Here is a 13292-nt window from a genome sequence, read left to right as displayed (position 1 = left end):
AATGAACAGCTCAAAAAAAGGGAAAACTGCATTGAAAAAGGTCAGTTTTGTTTTTATCCGGCTTCCCTTTCTTTTTTCTTATTCCAACAAAACGAAGCCAACGGAAGGACTGAGAAGTGAAAGAGCAGATTTCCAGAAAACCAGCAGATTTTACTTCCAACATGAATGAATCCACTTAAAAAAAGAAGAACCCACTCCACTGAAAGCTCATGGTTACCCCACCAAACATTGATCTCTGAACTCTTCCTGAGTTAAAACATTAACATAACATGAGTTAGAAATGAATATAAACTTGTTTCCTTTGCATTATTTGAGGTCTGAAAGCGCTGCATCTTTTTCGTTATTCGACCATTTCTCATTTTTTGCTAATAAATACTAAATCATTGGTTGGAATTTCGGAGACATTCCGATAGAATAAAAGGACAATGTTCAATTTACCTCTAAAAAGTCAAATCAGAGAAACTGAAAATTTTCCAGAGCTGTAAAAACGTCCCAGATAGTTTGTCATTCATTCCTATATGGTTTAAAGGACAGCCATGTTGCATGCTTATTTTGTTTAAATAGAAAATAAATCAAATCACTTAAATCACCTTGACTGTTTTCATTAGTTAATTAATTTATTTAAAAAAATAAAATAAAATGTGTCTTCTAAACTATGTTGGCTCTGTGATTCAATTAAAATGACCTCAGGTGCAGTTTTGACATTATTTACATTACTTAAACTTAGAGGTGAAGGAGAGAAAAAAGTAGTTTACATCCTCCAGGTAGATATCAATCTGGGGAAAAACTGCAAAGGTCAAAAGGTGAACGATTCACTAACATCAAACTTAAGTAAAAACATTGAGCCCATGCATAAAAGTAATTCTTCAGAGCTCATTTGACAGCCTATGTTGGTGCTTTACATCTCGAAATGAAGACACAGAGAAGAAAAATATACTTTTTGTTCAGCTGCAATGAGGAAAATCACAGTATCTTGACCGAGTGGCATGAATAAACAAGCAGCAGCAGCAGCAGCTTGACTCCAGGTGTTCTTCCTGCGGCGCTCACGTGACGCTGACCCACAGCGGAGCGGTCTGGACACGGTTTACTCCGCGGGCCGCTCCGAGCCAGAGGCTTGTGTCGGAGGAGCCGAGCTGGAAAAAGTGATGGAACGCCAACAGCATCCAGAAAAATGTGCTCCGGCCAAGCATCTGGTATTTTAGAAACATCTTTCCCCCCTCAGCTGGGCCTGCTGCAGCTTGTGTTTGTATAGACAGTTTTTGTGTGGTGGCTTGAAACTTATGGCTAAAAACCATCAAGCGAAACCGATTGTGAAAAGATATTGCAGAATCAGACGATGACAGGCGAAGCTCAGGCTTTTCCCTGCCTCCATTATTTCCTCACCCTCTGCGAAACGATTCTCTTTATGAGCTTCGGCCTCAAACCACTCCTTCCATCCGCAACTATGTCTTGTCTGTTTTTGCTCTCTGTTTTCTCCATCCCTTCATTCCTCTCCGCTTTAACTCCTGATGTGCTGCCGGCTGCGCAATAAACAACCACAAACTCCAAGTGAAGAGTTACAAACAGAAGAGGAAAGTATGAGGCTGTGGCTCGGCGTCCCATTTCATTTCAGTGGCATATTGTTTGTTGTGTCCAGAAACAAATCTCGAGTTTCCTGCTCTCTGATGGCCGTCCTGATCCCACACTTTGAGAGCTTCATTTCTATTGATTCATTCTGAAGAGGTCATGCATTCTTATGTGGACTTCGTTTCACAGTTATGTGACTTTTGGAGTCAACATGGCTTTCTTTACAGGGGATCAAACACTTTTTTTATTGGAAAGACAAAAAATTAAACCCATTTCTTAGTTGTGTTTCATTTAACAGTGAGTGTAATATGGAAATTCACGGGAATTTGTGGTCCAATGACTATAAATACTTTAATTTTGGGGTGTTTCTAATCAATCTGGACAACTTTTGGTCACTTTTGGTTTATTCCTCAGAACGGCTCAAACGCAGCTTCATGATGACAGTTTCTTCTTCCAACTATGAAGAAGACATAAAAAAAAAATTCCAGTCAAAGTATTTTAAGTTTTTTCTTTTCCCCCAAAATGTGTGGGGTTTTTTTTTTCTCTTCTTCACAAAACTCTTTTTCGCTGAGTCTGTATAAATGAGTCCGTCCTCCCATTGGCTGAGCTCAGGCTGACTCAACTTCCTCCCATTTGCCCACGCAGATGAGACGGACACAAATAAGGACCGTGTTCCTGTTGACGGTCAGACCACCTGAAACTACTTTGCTTCCTCAGGAAAGAAGCGGTGGGCTGCGGTTCTAAAACCCACAGAGGTTACGTGTGAACTCAGCGAAGCGCTGCCCGGACCCCTCCACTCTTGGAAAAGACTCGAATGATCTCCGACCAAAAAATAATAATAATAACAATTGAATAACAAATAAAAACTTTTGCAATTAAATAAAATCAATATGAAAAGGCGAAAGAAACAAATAACAAAAACAATCTGCCATTTATTTCAGAAAGAAATAAGAATACATTTTAGGTTCCCCCCCCTACCATTATTAGAACAATGGTTCAGTCCAAAGTGTGGGCGGAGCAACAGCAGCGCTGAACTGCACAGGCTAGAAGTGAGGAGCTAGCTGTTAGCTGTTGCTCTGTAGCACAAACCAAAACCCCTCCAGCAAGTAAATACTCACAGCAAAAGACATGTGAACATTTTATTCACTTTCACTGCTCAATAGAGTGAAACACATTAACAATAAAAATCAGCCCGCAGTTTGTTATTTTCTTACTTTGGCTGAATCATAAACTGCCTTATTAGCAAAACTGCTACACTGCTGTTATAGACCTAAACTTTTTTTGTCAAAGGTAGCAAACATTCATATTTAGCTCTTTAACTTTTAGTTAGAACAGTTTGAAAAGGGAGAGATGGGCTGAGCAAGTGGGCCCAGCTTAGAGTCTGGGAGCTGAGAACTGTCTTCAATGTAGAGCCTTTAGATCCATCCATCCATTTTCTAACACCCTTGTATCTAGTGGGATCTGGAGCCTTTAAAACCACAGAATCAAATCTGAATATTTTTCTATTTAAACCTTGGTGCTTTAAATGTTATGTTTAAGTTATGATACTCCCCAGATATTCATTTCTATGTACTTGTTTGCTCTCTGTCACCCATGACATGACAAAACTAAAAAAGGCCTAAAAATAAAGCAAGTTAAGCTATAAATTAAATAGGCCATAACTCGTATTGGGAGTCAATGTTTATGAGGAATTTTACAGAGAGGGATTTCTCATTAAAGGAGTTTTACTTAGAACCTTAAATGTTTGTAAAGGTGCGGCAGAGATTAGATCAGTCAAACTGAACAAAACTCACATATAAGCAACATTTGAATTTCACTTTTATTTCTCAACTGTTTGCTTACTGAGAATAAAAAGCGTTTGATGTGCATCACAAGTCATTTTTGGTCCTGCAGCTTGAATTTTAAGTTACATTTTACTGTAACTTTGCTGATGCCCCCAGAATTAGTCTTAAGAAGTTTTCCTGTTTATGGTCCCCCCCCTGCCCCCAAAAATGAGATGGGATTTACGCCCTTGCTTTAAACCACATTTAGTTCATTTCCTTTCTCTCTCTCTCAGCATCTGGTTTATTTCTTTCCTGCCTTCTTTCCGTCTCTCTGTCACCTGGAGTTTCCATTTGTTTCACTGAATGTCTCTCATGGGACATTTCTGAGCAATACTGTATAAAACTCGAGCAATTCAAAGACTGCAGGATACTGTAAGAGTATAGTTACAATTGGTAATATGAAAACCCCCACATCTAACCATTTATCATTGGTTAATATTTAATAAATCTATTTTAAATTAACTGCAACAGGAAAGATGCCCCGTTGTTCCCAGAATACGATTCAAGCAACATCAAATAGAAATGAACAAATATCATTCTGGATAGATGATTTTATGTATATGACAATAAAAGTTTCTGTTTGTGTTGCTAATTTGCCTATCAGTCATTTGTCAAATCACAATAAAGCACTGAAATGTGATGGAAATCAGGAGCCAAACCGATATAAGTTGGGATAATAAATATGAGTGAGATCTAAAATGTAAGGTTTAATAAAGTTAAACAATTAGAGAGGAGACGGTTCGGCTTGGCTGTGATCTACAGACACAGCTGTGATGGAGGTGTGTGAAGTCGACTGCATTACTGTCCCATACATCTGACAGTCGACCCAAACAATGACAGAAAGTGGTCAGGCATCGAAGATGTTTCATAGATGGCGTTATGAGTGCTTTATGGACTTTAATGGGGGTGAAATTGTGGGTTTGCATACTATCAGATACTTTCCTTCCTCAAAACTGATCTCCATGTTTACCAAATTAGCTCCAAATTAGCCCTTCACATCTAAAGAGCAGCAGTCGAACACGAGGTGATGTTTTATTATATCACAGCAATGAAAGATGATTTACAGAAAAACTCCTGTGACGCCGTCCAGCTTCAGTCCGTCTGTTTTCATCTGGACTCGTATCCATCCTCCCGAACTGATCTGCTCTGCTTTTTGTCTCACAAGTGAGACATTTGGCAGCAAACTTGCAATCCAGTTTCTTTTTTAATCCTCCCTCACCTCCATCCTCTGCTTTTCTGTCACTGTCGGCCATTTTACCTCAGAGCCCGTCGTACGGCGTGGCTGGGCGGTGCAGGAACCGCAGCGCCTCCTCCACGCCGGGCAGGAAGTGGCCGGGATGGGCTGCTTGCAATTCAACCTGGGTCTCTGACTGGGTGACCTACATTCTGGCACCACATGCTTTTCCACTGTTGCTCTATTGGCGCCCTTAGCTTCAGTTCGACTCTCATTGTCGTAGCCGCAGCCTTTTCAGTTACAGACTAAAGGCGTTGATGACGTTGCTAGACGATTTAGAAGAAACTCTCGTCTCTGTGGATCGAAATAAGGATTTTTGACGCCGCGCTTTTGTGCACAAAGCAGCAAACGGGGATAATTATAGGCCGCAGAGCCAGTTCTCAAAAGTCACATAGAGTTCAAAGTGTTCAGACACTGCAGTTCGTCAGACGAGCTACAAAGGCTACCCCATGGTTATTCTAGGAACACCCAGGTCAGGAAGAGGCCTTTATGACCAGGCTGCTGAATCAGAGCCCCCTCACTGCACCCCCCACAACGTTTCACTTCCGGCACAACACAGCGTCAGATCTGCCAGGAAAGCCGCCCTGCATCTGGATCCGCGGATGCAACCACATCGTCCTTCAAGCCCCCCCACCCCACACACTTCATCCTGGGGAGGAACGGCCTCACCTAACTCCCCCTGCCCTTACGCCTCCCTTCAGCGCTGACTTCTGCACAATAAGCAACATCTGCTTCTCATTTCCCCAAAAAACCAAAACAACACAAGAAGCGGAGGAAAAAGAAAGACGGGTGGGAGGTGGGGGGGGGGGGGTGGCTCGCATGAGAAGAGAACGAGGAGTTGCACTTCTGGCTTTGAAGGCAACATATTTTCTCCCCCCACGTTGGATCACTGTCTCCATTTCTGCAACGCGACACTCAAGCTCTTTTAGGTCAACTCTTTAAGCAAAAAGAAAGAAAAAAACTGAAATAAGGGGGCAGGGGAGGTGGGAAGAACACTCCCATATCCACAGGAAAGAATCTGCAACTCAGCGGCTGCAGCGGCCCTAATTACAGTGAGGCTTTGCTGAAGTCTGCAACAAAAAGTCAGGGCAAAGAGGGAGAAAACCGCGAGGAACGGAGAAGGAACCTGAAAGCCGGGGTGAGCAGAGTCAGTGGGCAGAGGGGCGCAGAGGGCTAGTTTAGATTGTAAACATTCGGTTTATTAGTTAAAATCACACCGATTTGATGCTGACTGCAGGAAAACATCCCACAAACTGCTGATACGCTGCTGGAGGCAAACAACATGACGAGGAACCCTCCTCTGAGTTTTACAGAAACCCTGAAAGAGGGTCAAAGGAAACCCTGAGTTCTCTGCTGAACTTTAAAAATCCAGAGCTGTGTGGAGGTTCCACCTCCCACAAGATCTCTTCTGTTTCGCACCTTCATGTTGCAGGTCACATGTGTCAAAACTCAAGGCCCGGAAGCCAAATGTGGCCCCGGTGTAGCTTTTTATGTGGCCCTCTACACTTCAAATAACAACAACACGTCCCTCCAAATCTACACTTTCCCACATTTTTTCTGATTTTTACTGCGCGTTTTACACAAAATTGGCCAAAAACATTGGGTTAAAGTGATTGCTGCCTCAGCCTTACTTGATAGTCTGATAGTAGTCACTACGACAATTAATAAAAAGTCATGTTTAACATCATACATTAGTGCAAATATTACAAAAATTCCCTACAAATATTCCTAAATGAGCGGCACAAAATTTGTGATTTTGATTGGAAAAAAACAAACACAAAAACAATCACAAAATCCTGGATGGACTGTGAGATGTTCAATATTATTTATTTTCAAGAAACGCTTACTGAGTGCTGAAACAAACATCTATTTATTGTCATTTTAACAGTTCAATGGGTTTCGTCAATGTGTTCTGGCACAACAGACCTTTAAGAAGATTCAGATTTTTGATTCGGACCAAAATAAAACTGAGTTTGACTCCCCTGCTTTTGGTCATTGCACTCATTTCAAGATATTATTACAAATAATGCAACAAAGCAGGTTTTAAAGGAAAATGAGAAAAGACCTGATTTAATGTGGAAACTAACTGACCCTTCAGGAACTTTGATCCATTCTTCTTTACAGAATTATTTTCTTATTCGCAATAATAAACAGTCGGGTTAGTTTTGCCAAACACTAAAATTGCTTTATCATCTAAAACAATTGAGAGAAACCAAAAAAAAAGGAGAAACAACCGACAGCACGTATTTTCCATGTATTAATTGGTTTACAAAGATTAAATCCCATTTCCTGATCAGAAAAATCAGGAAATGTTGCAGGCTTTATTTTTGTTTACGTTTGACTTGTGGGTAATTAATGCTGGAGTCTCGAACCGTTCTTTGACAAAGATGAGACATTATTTATCTAACGGTGGGGAAATGCAGCTGCTAAGAGAATGATAGGGGGGAAAATGCTTGGAAACCAGCACAAAACAAACCAAACGATATATAAAACAAGTCTGAGCCACTTGTTTCCTCCACTGTTGGGAATCAGAAGGTGGAAAATGTTGGTAACCACAACTTCAGGGAATTTTCATCAGATTGGAGCCAATGTGACGCAGACCGTTTCAGAAACCCTTTGTGTGACAAATGAACTCAAAAATCTCTGCTGAGATTCAGTTCATGAACCGTCTGTGGAACAGTTCATGTCATGATACAACCACCACCGTGTTTTCAAAGCTGGAAAGGGGTTGGCATTCTGAAACCAAAACACTTACAGTTGGCCAAACTGTAGACTGCAGTTCTGCAGTATATTGCTGGTTGCTAATAGTTGATAACAACTACTACTACTTGGTGTGAGAGAGGGTTTTATTTAGAGGTTTAACAGGGTTTCTCTCTGTGCTCAAGCTGTTACACAACATGCTCCTGGATTGAAGCGTTTTGATTTAGTCCCAGGAAAAACATGAGTCAAAGTTTTGCTCCATTTGTGCTCCATCGGTCTGACTGCACGATGGTGGAGGAAAAACTTTGAACGCTCAATGATGAACCAATTACCTCCAACAGTTTTTGGGACACTAAGATTCTTAGAAATTCATTTTGCTCAAGGGAACGATAAAAGCACGCTGCAAAGATCACACTCTGTTTAGCTCAACGTGGCCGGGTTCGGTCTGCTTTTAATAGCCCCACTTAGTTTGTTTCATCTTCTCGGGACTTACGTGAAACGCAGACGTTTAGGCGTGATGCAGAAATACAGAACATTTTACGATTAGGGAAAACTCTGAAAGGGCACAAAGTCTGATCCGATCCCATTATACACCACCTTTATGCGGTTGGTTTCTTCGAATGCTTTTTACCAGCTTAAGTCAGGGTTTATGCACGGAAAGAGTCGCATTGACGCCAGAAAATGTCAGATTGAACTTCCTGCCAGCAGCACTTAAGCGTCTTTGCAGACATCAAGTCAGAAGAAGTGCTCCGTTCTGCTGCTTTGGTTTTGTGTTGTTTTTTTTAGCTAAATCCTCAATAAAGACAACACAAATTTACACAACTAGGAATTTGTAAAATACAATCTCGTCCAGAAGATATCACGTGACGCACTGAGCTGGGAAGTGAATCAGATTCTTTATGTCCATCGGTTCGTATTCCAGCAAAACAAAAACTCCTCTGGAGCCAAATAGTTTCAATCTGGTTCAGGAAGGAGGAATGCTGCCATCTGGTGGATTCAGAGTATATTTCAAACATTTAATAAATGTTGCATCATTTCTGTTTTCCCCCAAAAACATAAAAAATGTACACAGCCACTTGTAACAAAACAGGCAAGGTTTATTTATATGAATAATCGGCTTTTAACTCTTGGATTTCTTCATTAACAGCTTTCCTTTAGGTTTGAGTAAAAGAGACTTTCTGTGCTCCTCCGTTTGTCTGGCCTCCTCCTGCTTCTTGTTCCAGGCGTCTACTCCGTGATCCACCTCCGAGTTCAGCATCACGATGCGCCTCTGAGGAGAGACGGCGCAGAACCCGTGAGTGCGAAGGTCAAATTAAACAGCAGCAAATGAGAGAAACTTGAACAGTGATGCTCACAGCCAATGTTTCTTTCTCTTGTCTTCTCCTCATCTGGCCTTTCAGAGGAGGTGCTGGGCGTCCGTCTGTCAGCAGAATTATCATGTTGAGCACAAACGGGAAACAAAGTGAAGCCGGCTTGTCACATGTCAGTCAAGAAGGAGGGACAAGGAGAACATATTGCAAAAGGGGCAGAAACTGGCATTGCACGTCATCCATTCACGGTGAAGCATCATGCAGAACAGATGCTGTTCTTCAGAGGGGACAGTGCAGCTGGGTAGAGTTAGCTTCACTGTTGAATAGAACTAAATCAGGGCAAAACCTTTAGGAGATTGGAAAAGAAGCTTGAGACTGGTATTTAGGCTCACCTCACAATGTCCTGATACAGTCAGAGCTTCGATGAAATGCTTTATCAAAAACTCTTTATGTGTTGAAATGGAATTGAGAATATGTGGAGATATCTGAGCTAAGAAATTGATGTTTGCCGATGTTCTCAGTCTGTCCTGACTGAGACGAAGCTCTTTTTTTTTTTCTTTGCATGGAGAAGTTGCTCTAAAGCGTCAGACTCTAGATGTACAAAGCTGGTAGAGAAAAGCCTGGCAGCCATAACTGCAGCAGCAAGCGGTTCTATAAAAGTACTGACTCAGGGGAGTGAACACAAAAACAGTTCACAGATTGATTCTGGAAAAAAATTAAATAAGCCCTAACTTCTGCTCTATTACATAAAACTCCAACAAGATACAGCTCTGGAAAAAAAAATCAAAAGACCACTTTAAATGATCAGTTTCTCTGTCTTTACTCCTTACAGGTAAATGTTTGAGTAAAATTAATTTTGTTATTTTATTTTATGATCTACTTGCAACATGTCTCTGAAATTACAAGCAAAAATTTTGTACTTATTTGCAAAAAATGAGAAATGGTCAAAATGACGAAAACATGTAGTGCTTTCAGACCTCAAATAATGCAAAGAAAACAAAACAATACTAACATTTTAACTCAGGAAGAGTTCAGAGATCAACAATCAGGAGGTTTTTAATGGGGTTCAGTAAAGTGGGCTCTTCATTTTTTTCCCCAGAGCTGCATATTGAAGTTTGCGGTTGGAACAAGACAAAGTCTGAAAATGTTCATGAGGCATGAACACTTTTCCAAGGCTTTGGACATCCAATAATTCCCTTTACTTGCATAGTTGTGGCTGAGTGACTGCTACTTGAAATAACTAACAACAACATTAGCTTATAGTAAAATCAATACGAATTCATTTTAAAACACTAAACAACGATTTGAAAATGCTGACTTCCAATACACAGAAATCACGGCTTGTTCTTTCGATCACAAAGATGTATCATTTTGGTTCAGAGCCCAAAATTGCAGACGTGCTCAGTAGCAAAGGAAGCAGCTTCCATTTGACACACAGTGACAATAAAGTACCTTCAAAAGACCAGTCAGGCAGATCTGTCAATGGTCCGTATTCTGTCCCACTTCTGGCCAGTCCATGTCTGCAAGCACAAGCACGCAAATAACTAAACACAACTATTCATAGGTACAGAAAATGTCTTAAATATTATTGCAAAGAAGTTAAATTGGTGATGAGGCTGAATCCACAGGTGTCAACAGACTAACATTAGGTTTTCAGATTATTTTGTGTACCTACTAAGTGGCGTTTTCAACGAGTTTCAAAACGAGATTACAAAGCAATTGCTAGGCCGAATTTGGTTAAACGTAATGAACTGGGTAAAGAAAGACATTGTTAAATGTTGCTGAAGATCTGAACCTATTGTCTTTAAAAATGAAGGAAATTTCAATTAAGTTTGGCAGAGGTTGCACAACTTACTCGAGCCTCCATTTTTGTCCAGCTTGTACTCCACATGTGGAGCTGAAGTGTCTTCCTGAAAGCTTCAGGGCTTCGAAAAGAACAAGAAGAAACCAGAATTACCAAATTAAGACCATTTACAAGCTGTTTTGTTAACACAACTGAGTAGAAGCTTGCTGTCTAACGATTAGCATCGACGTTAGCATTTGCAATTAAGCAGCACTGTTGGTCGATAATAGTAGAAAAAGCAACGACCGACGAGCAAAACTGTTTACGGTAACAAATCTCTTCTTTCTATGTTGGGCTGACAGCGCATACGAGAGATTTAAAGTTTAACCTCTGTCTCACCTGAACAGCACAAAGTTCTGATGGGCGCCGCCATGTTGTCTGTACTACTCAGTACCGACCAGCAGGGGCCGCTAAAGATTCGCTCAGGTCCTATTTGATCCTATTTGTCATCAAATCGGAGAAAATAAATCGGTTTTTATCAATATCTGTACAGTATTGTCCTTTTGTTACTGTTTACATCATTTGTCTTCGGTTCTTACCTAACTTATTTTCTTAGTTTGCACAAATTTTCAGTCAAATCAAACAATTTTGTGACACAATTTTACCCCATTCTTATTTTTAATTTTATTTTTTACTGTTTTATTGTTTTTATTCTTTGCATTCTTTTAGTATCTACAGTACTTTATCTCGTTACAAAATCGTACCCTGTAAATATAATCACACATAGCTACGTTGAGACATGGATTTCTTGAGTAATCTTTGGCCCATAATTTAGCATTTGGACCATTTTTATTACTACATTTTTTTTTTTACACAACAAGGAACTTCAAGAATTGTTTTTAAAACCTAGAATTGTGTGCAAAAGTTTGTATTTGCACACAAATTTAAACTGTGAACTGAGAACAATCCAGAAGAATAACAATAGTCTGTTTATCTGTTTCGAACCCAATTCTGCATGGTTTCACTGCTTCTCACAAAGGGAAATTTACATAAAAATAATAAATTAAATTCAAACATACTTAAATGCAAATTCTTTGAAGCCGTAGGTTGTACATTCATTCCACTGAGAGATGAAAATATCATCAAATGGCCAAACTCAATGTTGATGAAGGGAACATTAACAGCCTTTGATTTTTGATCTACATTTTTCAAAAGTAGATCAAATGTTCTTCTGTGAAGACTGGGGCTTAAAGACGCACCCGAGAAAACACTGTTATTCTGTTTTTTAATAACAGAAAACACAACAACTGTTTGTTGTCTTAGCACATTTAGACCTATATGATTCAACACTGTCTGAGACCACAACCTGACGATCACAGTTAAACCAGTTCTGACATCTGTCCTCCTCAAACATGTCAGTTGTCTCATCAATATAACGAAGCATGAATAACTCTGAGCATGGTGTGTGCCACATCTGTGGTTATTTTCTTATCAGTGAACAAGTTTTGAATTTACCTGCATCCAACAAGTAAATCCACCTATTAACATTACACTCATGCTGCATTTTCTTAGATTAATGTTGGAGAAATTACTGGGGGGAAAAAAACATGATCTCTACTCCTTGCATGTTATTGCAGTACGTGTGCTGGCCTTATCAATTTATACTTGTAAAAAAACAAATAGACGGCGACATGAGGAAAGAACATGATGTAAACATAATGAAACATCAGCCAAGAAGTGGAAGCTAAGTCCGAAATGGGTTTTTAAAATGGACAATAACCCCAAACTTTCTGCAAAAATAACTCCAATTCGGCTTGGGATTGTATTAGGCCTCAGAAACTCTGTCCCATAGAAAGGTTCTAGACAAATAGATAGAAATAACTTAGCCAGTCCTGACTGAGCTACAGCACGAAAAGCTCAGTCTGATCTAATGGTACTTTGTTTGGAGTTTAAATGCACATGGAAAGCAGGTTTTATTTTTGATTGGCAATCTGAAATATGAATGTCTCTTTCAAAACAGCCAACATTCCTATTGTTTAATTATGGAAAGGGTGTGTGGTGAAATTGTGCGTGCATAACTGCCCTTTGAAGATAATTAGATAACCACTGGCAGGTGGAAGAGGCCTGCACCTCATCTGCAAATATGACGTTCCTGAGTGAATGGTGCTGGAACAATGACTGACAGAGGTCTGTCGCTCTCGAAGCTCTTCAAAGTGCTGCTTTTGAATGAGCAGCTCCGGGGCTAAGCCCTGAAGAATTTTCTCTGTTAGCTTTTCAGACAAGTTCCCACTCGCAGCCCGGGGAGGAGCGCCCGAGCCGGCGGAGGCTGCCGCGAGCCTCCCCGGTGAACCGCAGGCCCGTTCTGGAAGGGTGGGCTCCGGGGACGCGGAGAGCCAGCGAGTCTTATTCAGACTCGCCAGGCCGGACACAGTTTCGCTTTATCGGCGCTTGCTGAGTTATGGCGTGTCCGTTAACTGCCACCAAACGGCCGGAATCGGGCCTGACTAATGCCGGGTGGCCCTCACACAGTGGCGGGATGTTTACTCTGAATCGTCCTTGGAGAACTCAGACACGCCGCAAAAATCCACAAGTCCCATCACGCCCCGCTGTGTCCCTGCGCGCATTCCACAGCCTGGTCTTATAAAGTAGTCCCGTTGCCTAAACAACGCCATGTCTCTGGGGAATCACATTCAAATCTTGTGTGTGTGTTTTATTTTAATTAATAGGCTAAACAGAAAAAGTTACAGTTTGAACCTGTTTATTTTTTTGTGTTTTTTGTTTTTACATTTATAGCAGGTTTAAAGCTATTTCAATTGAAATGTCTATCACAGTTGCTTTAAATTTTAAATAAAACCCACATGGCTAGTAAAATAACT

General features: G+C 40.6%; 1 protein-coding gene across 1 annotated transcript; it reads right to left on the bottom strand.

Moving 5' to 3' along the window:
• Nucleotides 1-8399: 8399 nt before the first annotated feature.
• On the bottom strand, nucleotides 8400-10871 carry mrpl52 (mitochondrial ribosomal protein L52). Its single transcript, XM_055060145.1, has 5 exons — nucleotides 10816-10871; nucleotides 10489-10558; nucleotides 10086-10153; nucleotides 8679-8743; nucleotides 8400-8593 (listed from the first exon to the last, which is right to left on the bottom strand). The coding sequence occupies exons 1-5, from the start codon at nucleotides 10847-10849 to the stop codon at nucleotides 8444-8446; spliced, it is 387 nt and encodes a 128-aa protein (XP_054916120.1). The 5' UTR covers nucleotides 10850-10871; the 3' UTR covers nucleotides 8400-8443.
• Between the last annotated feature and the right edge of the window lie 2421 nt (nucleotides 10872-13292).

The sequence above is a fragment of the Poeciliopsis prolifica genome, unplaced genomic scaffold (genome assembly GCF_027474105.1).
Source record: "Poeciliopsis prolifica strain line A6 unplaced genomic scaffold, Auburn_PproV2 SCAFFOLD058, whole genome shotgun sequence".
NCBI classification, from domain to species: domain Eukaryota; kingdom Metazoa; phylum Chordata; class Actinopteri; order Cyprinodontiformes; family Poeciliidae; genus Poeciliopsis; species Poeciliopsis prolifica.
Note: the sequence above shows the minus strand (reverse complement) of the source record. Positions and strands in the feature narration are given on the sequence as shown.